This window comes from Stomoxys calcitrans, chromosome 1 (genome assembly GCF_963082655.1).
Source record: "Stomoxys calcitrans chromosome 1, idStoCalc2.1, whole genome shotgun sequence".
NCBI classification, from domain to species: domain Eukaryota; kingdom Metazoa; phylum Arthropoda; class Insecta; order Diptera; family Muscidae; genus Stomoxys; species Stomoxys calcitrans.
Genome location: NC_081552.1, coordinates 141,682,373 through 141,695,753, shown reverse-complemented (window position 1 = coordinate 141,695,753; position 13,381 = coordinate 141,682,373). Strand labels below are relative to the sequence as shown.

The 13,381-nt window shown below is 41.0% G+C and overlaps 1 protein-coding gene across 1 annotated transcript in view; it reads right to left on the bottom strand.

Moving 5' to 3' along the window:
- Nucleotides 1–5,195: 5,195 nt before the first annotated feature.
- The window catches only part of LOC106089733 (uncharacterized), a 36,569-nt gene continuing 28,383 nt past the window's right edge, over nucleotides 5,196–13,381 (bottom strand). The window contains 2 exon segments of the mRNA XM_059367314.1: nucleotides 5,196–6,187; nucleotides 6,189–6,234. Of these exon segments, the coding sequence (XP_059223297.1) occupies nucleotides 5,441–6,187; nucleotides 6,189–6,234 (793 nt within the window). The 3' untranslated portion in view covers nucleotides 5,196–5,440.

Here is a 13,381-nt window from a genome sequence, read left to right as displayed (position 1 = left end):
TCGTAGGCGCGATATAAGGGCGGTTTTGGTGATATTCGAACTTAAGGTACTAAAAAGTATCAAAATAGTACCAAATAGTTTATGTTAGCCTAGTGCGAACGGCCTAGAATTATGAAATCGGGCTCAAATTTAAAGAGTCTCAAAAAATTAGTTTTGGGATAAAAAATTTTGTAAAATCGTACCGGGAGTACGTTGAGTATTGCAATTGGTACTTGTTGGTACTTTCTTTGCTTATTGAGCTAGAGTTATGCATTTTGATATGTAGGTACAAATGGGAAGTATGTATGTTGGTGACTAGACTATTTTTACAAATCGTAAATTTTGATACCAAAAAGTACTACATATTACTAAATAGCGTATCTACTTTTACTGTGGACGGAGACAGGTAAAATTAAATCATTTGGTAAAAGTTATCGTAGCCTTGACAAAAATATAAGTTGTGATAAATGCGAAATGTGCATTCGTACCAGGAGTGGAAAAAAATTTTACAGATTGAGCTATAGCTGTTCAAATTGTGGTACAGTTAAGGCCAAACCAGAATGACACCAAAGTTGGAAATTCTTTAACTTTTGCGTGTTGCTTTTGTGGGATTTACTTGCATAGTTGCATTTTTCAATGCAACGATCAAAAACAAAGCTTAACGCCCTCATTCTATTTTGGTCTTTACACATCGGCAGTAATTATCGAGGGACGATAGTGTTATCCATTAGGCGGTTGATGATCTCCGTCTGTTTCCAGTGGAGCGGTAGATCTAGTGCCCCGGATTCGGCTTAGAATGGAATCCCAAAGACCCAACAGCTACGATGGTGGTATCAGAACGTAGCATGTTGTCTGCTACTGAGACCTCGACTGGTGGAGCCGTTGCACCAGGCTCCACTAGCCGACAGATGACTGACCAGCAGAGGGTTTTGACGAAGACACCTTGTGCGAGTCTTAAGGAGAAGGCCGAACCTATTTTATCTTCGCAGGGCTATAATTTGCCTAGGCCATCGGCCTTCTCTAGCCAACCACTACCCTCTTTAATAGGTTGGAATAATAAGAGGCGTATCAATTCCTGGTTTGTTGTGATTCTTGGTGCGAATGATAAACGCTCACCGATAAGGAGAAAGACTCGCTTAATTGGGCTCGGAGATTCCCCGCATAGGCTACCTCAATGGCTACACTTCCAGATATGGAAACAAACACCATTCAGCCAAAAGGCTTCGGTCACCCGGAGGGCATCCCATGCCCAAAAGAACTAAGGCGAACAATAGTAATACGGGTCCAAGAACCTTAACTAATGTCGCTAGGGACAGCTTGGTGATGGTAGTTGTCGACAAGGGAGAAGAACAGGATTGCATACCTACAAGTCAATGAAACTATCGACCACATCTCTTAAGTCAAATGTGGTTGATAGTTCCACACCACCATTGTAAAGCCGCTTTGGCGGCACTAACGGTCCACTTGGTGGTAGGAGGATCTGACGTGGTTCTTGTCCAGGAACCATGAGTTTGCGGATGAATGGTTCGTTGACTAAGAATTCCTGGATTTTAATTACTCACGGGTGCGGGGAATGGGTGACACAGAGCCTGTATTCTTGCAAAGAGTACACCCAGAAAAATAAGTCTGCTGATATCAGCAAACACTGCCTGCTGATACTAAATTAATAATTTCTTACTTTTGACAAATCCAAATAGACATTTCCTATATATATAAAAAAAGAAATTTGACAATTTAAGGCATTAATAATTTGTTTTAAAGCATAAATATAAAAGTAGTGGTTATTTTGTCTGTTGTTTTTTTAATTAGTTCAAAATTAGCACATTGTAAAATATTTTACGTTACACGCTTGTAAAATAGGAATATAAGATAGGAATTAATATTTGAGCTTTTTTAAGTTTTTACCATTTATAAACAGCAGGCTATTTTAGCAAAAACTTACTTCCGTTCCATTTTCCTTCTTGCTGTTACAGAAAAATTTCTTTGAGTGTAGTCTAATGTTTTTCTTCTACCATCATCAGCCTTGAAATAAATAAATCTCATTACTGGCTGCCTTTTCTATATATGGCACACGATTTAGAGATGCCGCCTTCAAGCCTAACGTTGCTGGTTGAAGCCCCTTCTGCTATGAAAAGACCCGAAAGGGTTGAGCTGCTTATCGAATATATTATAAGTTGCAATCTGGTGATTTGTAAAAAAGGGAATAAACAGGCCTTTATTACCAGCAATAGGCAGGAGGTACTAGATGTTACTTTTGTATCGGAAGATATAAGTCGAAGGATATGCGACTAGGAAGTGTTGGATGACCACAGCTTTTCTTATCATCGTTATATTAATTTCAGCCATGGGGAAAAAATACTGCAGAAGTGGTCCCACGGCGGATTGGACAAGTAAGGTTGATTGGGATAAATTTCGGCACAAATTCTGCACGTCTATCCCTTCTAGACCAGAAAAGGAAGTGGAAACTACGGAGGATATAGACATAGTGGTCAAGCGGATCACGAAGACCCTGAATGACTCGCTTGCGTCAGCATGTCCTAGTGCCAAACCAAGGAGCAAACAGGATTTGATGTGGTTCTTGTCCAGGATTGGGAAAAATTTCGACACACTGCAGAAAACTCATCACCGGAGCGAAAGGCACAAAGTAACAAAGTCATCACACGCTTGGGACATCAATAAGGCTGAGCTAAAAATATATAAGGGCGAGCAAAGAAAGTCTCAGTACAAATCCTGGGTAGAATTCTGCAGCTCCGTGGAGGATACATCTGAGGCCTCTAGACTGAGGAATATTCTATCCTCGAGACCTATTACGGTTGGATATATTGATAAGTCAGAGAATGCATGGACAATGTCAAGTGAGGAAACACTAGGAACTACACGTTGACACACATTTTCCGGGAAGTTCTCCAACGACCAACGTGGCTCTAGAAGAGGTTGTCAATGGTATTAATTCGACGGAGGTTATTGGGGAAACTTTGTCTGAGCCGAAATCCTTTAGGCGATAAGAAGTTTGACTCCTTTAAGTCGCCAGATCCTGATTATGTATCACCGGTTGAATTACAAGCTGTGTTCGAAAGACTAACTACTTTACATATACTCTGCTTGTATCAGATTGTCATATATACCTGTGAGTTGGAGGGACACAAAGGTCATTTTCATAGCAAAAGCAGGACAACCGAAAGTGTAAGGTTTTCGCCCTATTAAGCTGTCATCCATCATGCTGAAGACTCTTGAGAGATTGATAGAAACATATCTTAGGGCAAATATCCCTAGAGATCGCCTGTCTCGGCAACGGAATGCATACAGTAAGGGCAAATCTACTGAAACAGCCCTTCACGACCTATTCGACTACATAGAGGGTTCTTTATCTGTCAAAGAAGATACAATGGTAGCATTTCCTGACATTGAAAGTGCTTTCTATTGTATAATGTAAAATCAACACTAATGTAAGAAAGTTTATTAATAACTTACTTACTAGAAAGATGCATTACGGCAGGCGTGGGATCTGTAGATTTAAAAAGATTGGTCAATAGAGGAACACTTCAAGGAGGTGTACTGTCTCTTCTACTTTGGAATGTAGCCATTAGAAATATATTATTGTATGGCGTGGCTTTTGCGGTTAGGGAAAAGTTTCCAAGCACTCTTAGAGATGTACTTCTACGTACGACGGATGGCAGTGGCCCCTGTCTCCTTGGGAGGAGAGAATGTTTCATTTATTGAAAGCGCAAAATACCTGTGTTTTTTGCTGGACAGGAAATTGAACTCAAATCAAAGGGGAAATGGCTAAGATATAAGGTCATAACGACAACTGGCATAAATATCTTCTCAAACAGCCAGGCAGCCATTAAATTGCTGAAAAACGTATTTCTTAACCAAAAAACCGCCCTCGAGTGTTGCAGATCTCTCAACGAGATGGCTGAACAGTTCAAAATTCACCTGTCAAGACAATTCATTGTCTGATCGGAAAACATGCAGAGAGACTGAAGGTAGCAACTAACGACTTTGCAGAAGTTGTGAGGACGTCGAGGAAAACGAGACTATAGAACATTTGCTGTATGTATACCGCAGTTAGAAGGAGTTCCACATTATGTGTCAATTTCTTTGAGACCTTGTCTGATTTAGCGGATGTGAACATTCGCAAGTTGTTGAGCTTTTTACAGCGATCTGGTTGGTTCAACGATGGGAACAAGAAGGCCTATTCCTTCACCTGTTCCTGTGATATCCCAATGGACGATAACGTCTAAGTAAGTCTGATGGCAGACTGCCACTTAAACCTAGTCTAACCTTAGTCGGTCTAATTTAGGTCTACAGATTTTCTGTCTGTGGAGGAAGCGATCATAGTCAAGTTCCTATAGGTTGTACGTCCGTTTCGGTCCACAGGATCGATCGCCTAGTGTTATGTGAAGGTAAGATTGTGTTGGTACAAAATAAGTTTAAATATAAAGATGTTTTAGTAATGTTTTCTACAACTATTCCTAAAGCTGAACACAATACTCTATTTTAAATAATTTGCAAACTTCACGAATTTATAAATGAATGTAAAACAATTGAAATTTTTGAAACATAAAAACTAAAGTTCTTTAAATTGGAAATTTGGAAATGAAAGGACAATAGATTGAAAAAATTAATAGCTCCATTAATTAAATTCTTTTATTTTCTCTTTCAATGTACCAAACATATTGTAATATATTTTACCTATTTCATATTTTATTTAGGTATCAATGGAATACATACACCCAGAGAAAGTAGTCTGTTGATATCACCAAACTCCGCCTGCTGATATTAAATTAAGCATTTTCAACTTTTGTATAAAATCTTGCAAAAGGTTTAAGCATCTACAAAAAGTTTGCAGCATTTGCTATATATTGATAAAAAAATTTCACAATTTTAGGAGAACATTTTCTGTTTAAAAGCATAAATATGATTTTAGTAGTTATTTTGTCTGTCATTGTTTAAAATCATTCAAAAAGTATCAAATTGTAGTCAACTAAATAAAATAATATATTTGTGAAGTATTTAGCCTTCTTTCAAATTGCATTCATCTGAAAACAGCTGGAAATGTTGCTATCATAGCAAAAAATTACTACTGTCCCATTTTCAGCATACTTTCTGTGGCTACAGCTAAAATGTTTGCTGTTTTCACTAAAACATTTCTCTGACCGTACATATATAACATATAATATTTTCATTATATTTTTTGTATGCATACTAATCACACTCAGAGACTTATGTTTATATGTATTAAAGAAAGAATTTTAATTCAGATCTCAGAGTAACAATGTGCCTACAAAAGAATATACTGTAGTTTATTCCACATGTATGTAGATGTGTTTGACATGGCGTATCTGCACGTATTACGTGCGTGGTCGCTTAATAAATGAATTACGGAAGAACGAAGAAAACATTTCAAATGATAAATATCAGTCTTTAGTCTAATAAGGAAAGTCTACTGATATATATACTATTGATGAATACGATGAACTGTCTGCACTCGGCCAGATGGATCTTCGGGACAGCCCCAGTCTCGACGGGGTGTCCAGCGTGTTACGGTTTGTGCAGCATAGTTACCCGGAAACATTTCTTCGAATATGCTGCGATAATAGAAGGCCTCTTTAGTGGTGGGGGTGTTAATGGAGAGTTTGTGGAAAGCCTTGGCAAAGTCTGTGTCACAAACGAACTCAGTTGCAACACGACGGATGCTATCAATCCAATCGTACTCAACGCCATCGGAAAATTGCTCCTTTTGTCGCCAGAGGACTTTATCGGGAAGATAATTGTTGGCGAATGCTGCTCGCAAAATATGTTTTTCGATGCGATACATTCGTTTATCATCCAAGCAATTGAGGTCACCAGGAATTTTATCCTCTGGCCGTACTGACATGACGTAATTTACAAAGGCAGTGTCTAAAAATGGCACACGCAGTTCAATGCCTTTGGCCATAGATACATTATTTGTCCTTAGACAATCGGACAGATGTAGCTGTGAGACTCTTTTCACAAGCTCCTGGTGGAAGTTTCTATAGTTGGGTGCACTGAAAAAATATAAGTAGCCACCAAAGATTTCATCGGCTCCATCGCCTGAGAGGATCATTTTGATGCCTGTGCTCTTGATATAGCGCGCCAAAAGCAACATAGGCAAGCTGCATCGTACAGTTGTGATGTCATATGTCTCCAAGTGGTAGATAATGTCACGAATTTGCTTCCAGAGCATCATTTATTTCGAAAATCACTTCTTTAAGTTCACTTCCACTTCTGCTAAAATGTGAGCGTAGACCAAGTCTTTAGGCGAAAGTTTGGCTTTTGCTCTCGACGAATTTTTGTTGCAATCGAGACTATCAAACTGCTATCTACATCGCTTTTCCCAGCCTCAATTCTCCCGGTTAGAACACTTCTATTGTGGCACAGACTTCTCCCATGAATTTCATCTCAGAAGCTACCCAGATGTTGGTATCAACAACTTCACCAATATACAAAGGTATAATTCAAAATGGTATAATTCCATTGGATGACAGGATCACCGTCACCTAACTGTGACTGACCAGAAGAGATGCGCCAGATTCTTCAGTCGTCAATTTTTTGAGCACCTCGAGAGTGACAAGGCAAGGAGGAGAGCGTGGTTATGGACAGCCATAACAATTTTCCGTTGACGAAATTAAAAATGTCATATGTGGCGCCAAGTCCCCAAGACGTAGGGGTCCGACGGAATCTCTTCACTAATGCTGAATAACATAAATCTACCTGGAGTCGAGTACCATACGAGTGCCCTCAACCTGTCTCTGAACACTCTTATAGTACCCGATGTCTGGAAGATTGGCAGAGTGATCCCGCTACTTAAGCCTTGAAAGGACCCAGCTCGGCACGGATATGAGCATCACAGAAGCTGGAATTTTGAGCTCCAAACAGGTTGCGGATAGTGGAATGCTCCATACGGAGTAGCTGCAGCGGCTCTTGCTTAAATACTGAGGTATTGGCCCCTTTAAATAACCAATGGCCACCATGTTTCCACGGCGATCGGCCCTATGGACTGGAACAAGCTTGATGAGGATCGCTTTCTCCACGTGCAAATGTGGCTACAACAACAAAACAAGGACCCTAGTCAGGGAGAGTCGCACAGACCGATCTCCCTACTCTCGCCAGTAGTCAAGACGCTTGAGGGACTACTACTCCCGAGCCTCGTTGGAGAATTTCCATTCGCCGAGCATCAGCATGGATTTCGAAGACTGCATAGCACATCAACTGCTTTGCATGCCATGACCGCACACATTTGCCGTGACTTTAATCAGCCCAGACCATGTGATAGGACGGACCTCGTGGCACTGGACCTATCGAAGGCATTCGACACAGTCAGCCATGCCAAATTTACGGCAAGAAGTCGAAGCACCGTAAAGTGAAACAGGAAATTCTCCAAGGCGGGGTGATATCTCCGGCACTGTTTTACCTCTATCTATCCTCCATTCCACCCCCTCCAGACGGCACGGAGATCGTATCATATGCGGACGATTGTACGATCATGTCCGCGATAGGATGAACTATCACAACGAACTTGCCTCTTATTTCGCTGCAAGAGATCTGAAGATATCTGCCACCAAATTCACTTCACACTGTTCACTTCAAATACGCATGCGTAGGAAGCTGAAAGTGATTATCGACGAAGTGATAATTCCGACCATCAAGTGTCCCAAAATGCTTGGTGCCACATTTGACAGCTCTTACAATTTCTCCTCACATGCAACAGCAATTTGCGATTAAGTTATGTTAGGTTAGGTTGAAAAGAGGGTGCAGATATTAATCCGCCGCATGCCACTATGGACATACACCTAAGCCAGTAATCGGCTAGTTGTGCGCTCTAAAAACTATAAAGTAACCTCTAACAAGTAAAAAGATTCGGCCGGGCCGAACTTTGGATACCCACCACCTCGGATATATATGTAAACCCCCTCTCGTCACAATCCGGTGAAAATTGGATAACTTAAGCACCCAAACTCTGCACGGACATTGAGTGATCTAATAAATATCAGTCACTGTTCAATTTTGCAGAACAAAATATTGGTATTTTTGGCTGCTGTATTCAAATATAAACCGATCTGAACCATATAAAAGTCGGATATCGGGAGGTTTAAAATAACCCACTGTTTCATCGCCGGATCGGTCTATATGACAACTATATCTGAACAATATTTGGGTCCTATGTTGGGAGGCCTAACATCACTGTTTCAAATTTCAGCGAAATCGATTAAAAAACAAGTAAAAGCGTGCTAAGTTCGGCCGGGCCGAATCTTATATACCCTCCACCATTGATCGCATTTGTCAAGTTCTTTTCCCGGCATCTCTTCTTAGGCAAAAAAAGGATATAAGAAAAGAATTGCTCTGCTATTAGAGCGATATCAAGATATGGTCCGGTTTGGACCACAATTAAATTATATGTTGGAGACCTGTGTAAAATGTCAGCCAATTCGAATAAGAACTGCGCCCTTTGTGGGCTCAAGAAGTAAAATAGAGAGATCGATTTATATGGGAGCTGTATCGGACTATAGACCGATTCAGACCATAATTAACACGTATGTTAATGGTCATGAGAGAGTACGTCGTACAAAATTCCAGGCAAATCGGCTAATAATTGCGACCTCTAGAGGCTCAAGAAGTCAAGATCCCAGATCGGTTTATATGGCAGCTATATCAGGTTATGAACCGATTTGAACCATATTTGACACAGTTGTTGGATATCATAACAAAATACTACGTACCAAAATTCATTCAAATTGGATAAGAATTGCGCCCTTTAGAGGCTCAAGAAGTCAAGACCCAAGATCGGTTTATATGACAGCTAAATAAGGTTATGGACCGATTTGAACCATACTTGGCACAGTTATTGGATATCGTAACAAAACACGTCGTGCAAAATTTCATTCCAATCGGATAAGAATGGCGCACTCTAGAGGCTCAAGAAGTCAAAACCCCAGATCGGTGTATATGGCAGCTATATCAGGTTATGGACCGATTTGAACCATACTTAGCACAGTTGTTGGATGTCATAACAAAACACGTCGTGCAAAATTTCATCCCAATCGGATAAGAATTGCGCACTCTAGAGGCTCAAGAAGTCAAGACCCAAGATCGGTTTATATGGCAGCTATATCAAAACATGGACCGATGTGGCCCATTTACAATACCAACCGACCTACACTAATAAGAAGTATTTGTGCAAAATTTCAAGCGGCTAGCTTTACTCCTTCGGAAGATAGCGTGCTTTCGACAGACAGACGGACGGACGGACGGACAGACGGACGGACGGACAGACGGACGGACGGACAGACGGACGGACGGACATGGCTAGATCGACATAAAATTTCACGACGATCAAGAATATATATACTTTATGGGGTCTGAGACGAATATTTCGAGTAGTTACAATCAGAATGACGAAATTAGTATAACCCCCATCTTATGGTGGAGGGTATAATAAAGCTTTTATATGGCAGCTATATCTAAAAATAGCCCGATTTGAAACATATTTAGGTCAAATGTCGGGAGGCTTAAAACAACTCACAGTTTCAATTTCAACGAAATCGGGTAATAAATAATTATTTTATGGGTTTCAGACCCTTTATCTATATAGCAGCTATATATAGTCCGATCAGAATCATATTTGGGTGAGATGTCGGCAAGCCTTTAACTCACTATTTCAAATTTCATTTAAATCAGATAAAAAATATAGCATGCCGATAAAGGGTCTAATACCCTTTATCGGCATATCGGTCTATATATATATATAAATATGATCCGATTTGGTCCGTTCAAGAACTTAACCAGCGTGCATCAAAAAGACGTATCTGTGCCAAATTTCAGCAAAATATCTCAATTTTTGAAGGCTGTAGAGTGATTACAACAGACGGACGGCCAGACACACGGACATCGTTAAATCGTCTTAGAATTTTACGACGATCTGAAATATATATACTTTGTACGGTCGGAAATTGATTGACGAAAATTTCATTTTAGAAATTCCGTGCTACTTATAAAATCCTTAATTGTTTTCAATACCGTTCCACTAAGTTGGTTCATGTCTGGCATTGTGTCCCCACCTAAGTGCCGGTATATGTTAGACGCGAAAGCCGGGCAATGACATAGGAAATGCTCCAACGTCTCATCATTTTCCCCACATGCTGTCACTTACCACACCGATTTTGCATAAGTGAGCTTGTTGTCCTATGTATTCCGTTATGACACCAAAATCTATACTCACCTCCTTCTTACTTCCTTTCAGTAAAAGCCTCGTTTTCTCACGTTCTGAATCCCCCATAGGATTTTCGATGTCCTACCGACCGTTTCGCTGTTCCACAATGTTGCATGCGCATTCGTCGCCCAATCCCTTAAATCGGACTGCGTCGACCCGAAAGGCTTCGGGTTAACCAAGTTTATTGAAGGAAGTCCTCTGGCCTTCCCCGCCAAATTCCCCTCCCTTTCATTCCCATTACTCCGTTGTGGCCCGGCACCCAAACGATGCATCGATTATACCGCGATGGTATGAGCTGCTCCCATCCTCAATCCATTCTACCATCGCCTTAAGTCTCAAAGCTGCAGTGGCTGCCTCACACTTAATCTGTATGTCAATGGGTCGAATATCTAGAATAGTTCCCAATGCCCTAGTGGGGGTGGTACTTATCGCTCCGTATGTGTTGTATGGTTCTTATGTTGCACTTTTTCTCCATAGCAGTCCACCAAACTACTGAGGCGTAAGTAAGTATTGGTCTAATAACGCTCCTCTGGAGCCAGTGGACTATCCTCGGATTTAGGCCCCATTTCGAGCCCACGGCCCGTCTACATAGTGACCAACATCTGTGAGCCGTCTCAGTACGCTCCTGAATGTGACACTTCCAATTCAGTGAAATCGTTCTATTGAGGAAACGTGGTGCGTTAAATTCGCCCACCTTAGTCTTCCTCGTGAACAGGCATATTTCAGTCTTCTCTGGGTTAACATTGACACCTCTGGGTCTAGCCCAGTCATATGACATATGCAAAACCCTTTCGGCCCTTCTGCATAGCTCGTTCGGATCCTAACCCCTTAGAAGTATTATAACATCGTCTGCGTAGCAGACGGGTTCAAGTCCCTCCTCAGTCTGCATCCGTAATAGGTCATTTATGGTTACCACCATAAATGATATGCATAGGAGTGGCGATAAAATGCCCCCCTGTGGCGTGCCCTGTGCCACTTTTCCCTTATATTTATGCCATGGGACACACAATTTATCCACCTGTTCCTTAGCATATGGTTCATCCAATCTCTAAGGACCGGGTCCACCTGGTACTGGTCTAAGGATTGGGTCAGATAAATTTGCCCATAACGCCGGAAATATTCCATCAGGTCCGGGTGACTTAAATGGTAATTATAAACCTTCGATTAACATCATTACACCAAGATTCCAGTGTCTCCGTGAGTCCTGCCGTATCCTGTGGAAAATGCGTTTTAATCAAAACTCTACTAGACGTTGACAACTCTGGGGAATATATATAATTAAAATTTGTATGACAAATAACGCAGGTCCTCGGCCGAGTACCAGTGTTAGCATAGAATAATTTGTAGTTGATATGGTTTAATCCAGAAACTTTGTTCCGGGCCGTTCATGGCTTCTGAATTAAGGCAATACGAATCAAGGGCTGATTTTCCCCACTAGAGCGTGAGTAGCTATCTCGTTCCGGTGGAGGTTTGTCTGGATGACCTCAATCATTGGTAATCCATTAGATGGGCTTCTTAGGAGTGATGGTCTCATCGTCTGCTCCCTGCTCTTTAGGCTGCTTACCTTTAATTTGAGCCCCATATTTCGATAGTCGGCAAACATGACCGGCTTGGGGGATGGGCGGCCACTCAGTGAGTTGGCCTTGAAAGTATATATCGGATTCGTGTTCCACTTTAAAAACCCTCTTATTTGAGCATCATATTGCAATAGTCAGAAAATACTTACTATTTGGGTGATTTGTCGGGGTGGGGTGGACCCATAGACACATTTCCCGAATATTTATATGGAATTCGTGCTTTACTCCCAAACACCTTTCATTTGAGCCGCATATGGCTATGGTCGTAAATTTGTCCCCTTTGGGGGATGTTTTTGGTGAGAGGCGGCCCCCCAAACACTTGGTCCCATATTTGGATATCAGATTCGTATTCTACATTCAAATACCTTTTATTTAAGCCCCATATTCCAATAGTCAGTAAATAAGTCCTGTTTTGGGGAGTGTTTTGGGAAAAGGGTTGACCCCCAGAAACGTGGTCCCACATTTGGATATCAGATTCGTATTCTACTCGCAAATACCTTTCATTTATGTCCCATATTGTCATGGTCGATAAATATGTCCTATTTAGGAGTGTTTTGGGGCTTGGGAAGGTCCCCCTAGCACTTGGTCCGACAATTGGATATCCGATACTTTTTCTTATCCTAAATACTTTTCATTTGAGTCCCATATTGTCGTGATTCGTTTAAATATATGTTTGGTAGGTTTTAGGATGGGGCAGCCCCCTAGGTACCTCATCCGAAATTTGGATACCAAATTTTTATTTTTAGGGTACTATAGATATACAAAATTTCGGTTAAATCGCACCACCCATCTCCGAGATCTGGCATTCCTGAAAATTAGGGGAAGGGGGAGTCAGCCAATTCGAATAAGAATTGCCCCCTTTGCGGGCTCAAGAAGTAAAATAGAGAGATCGATTTATATGGGAGCTGTATCGGGCTATAGACAGATTCAGACCATAAAATACACATAAGTTGATGGTCATGAGAGGATCCGTCGTACAAAATTTCAGGCAAATCGGATAATAATTGCGACCTCTAGAGGCTCAAGAATTCAAGATCCCAGATCGGTTTATATGGCAGTTATATCAGGTAATGAACCGATTTGAACCATACTTGGCACAGTTGTTTGATATCATAACAAAACACGTCGTGCACAATTTCATTCCAATCGGATAAGAATTGCGCACTCTAGAGGCTTAAGAAGTCAAGATTCAAGATCGGTTTATATGGCAGCTAGATCAGGTTATGGACCGATTTAAACCATACTTAGCACAGTTGTTGGATATCATAACAAAACACGTAGTGCAAAATTTCATTCCAATCTGATAAGAATCGCGCACTCTAGAGGCTCAAGAAGTCAAGACCCAAGATCGGTTTATATGGCAGCTATATCAAAACATGGACCGATATGGCCCATTTACAATATCAACGGACCTACACTAATAAGAAGTATTTGTGCAAAATTTCAAGCGGCTAGCTTTACTCCTTCGGAAGTTAGCGTGCTTTTGACAGACAAACGGATGGACGGACGGACATGGCTAGATCGACATAATATGTCGCGACGATCAAGAATATATATACTTTATGGGGTGTCAGACGAATATTTCGAGTAT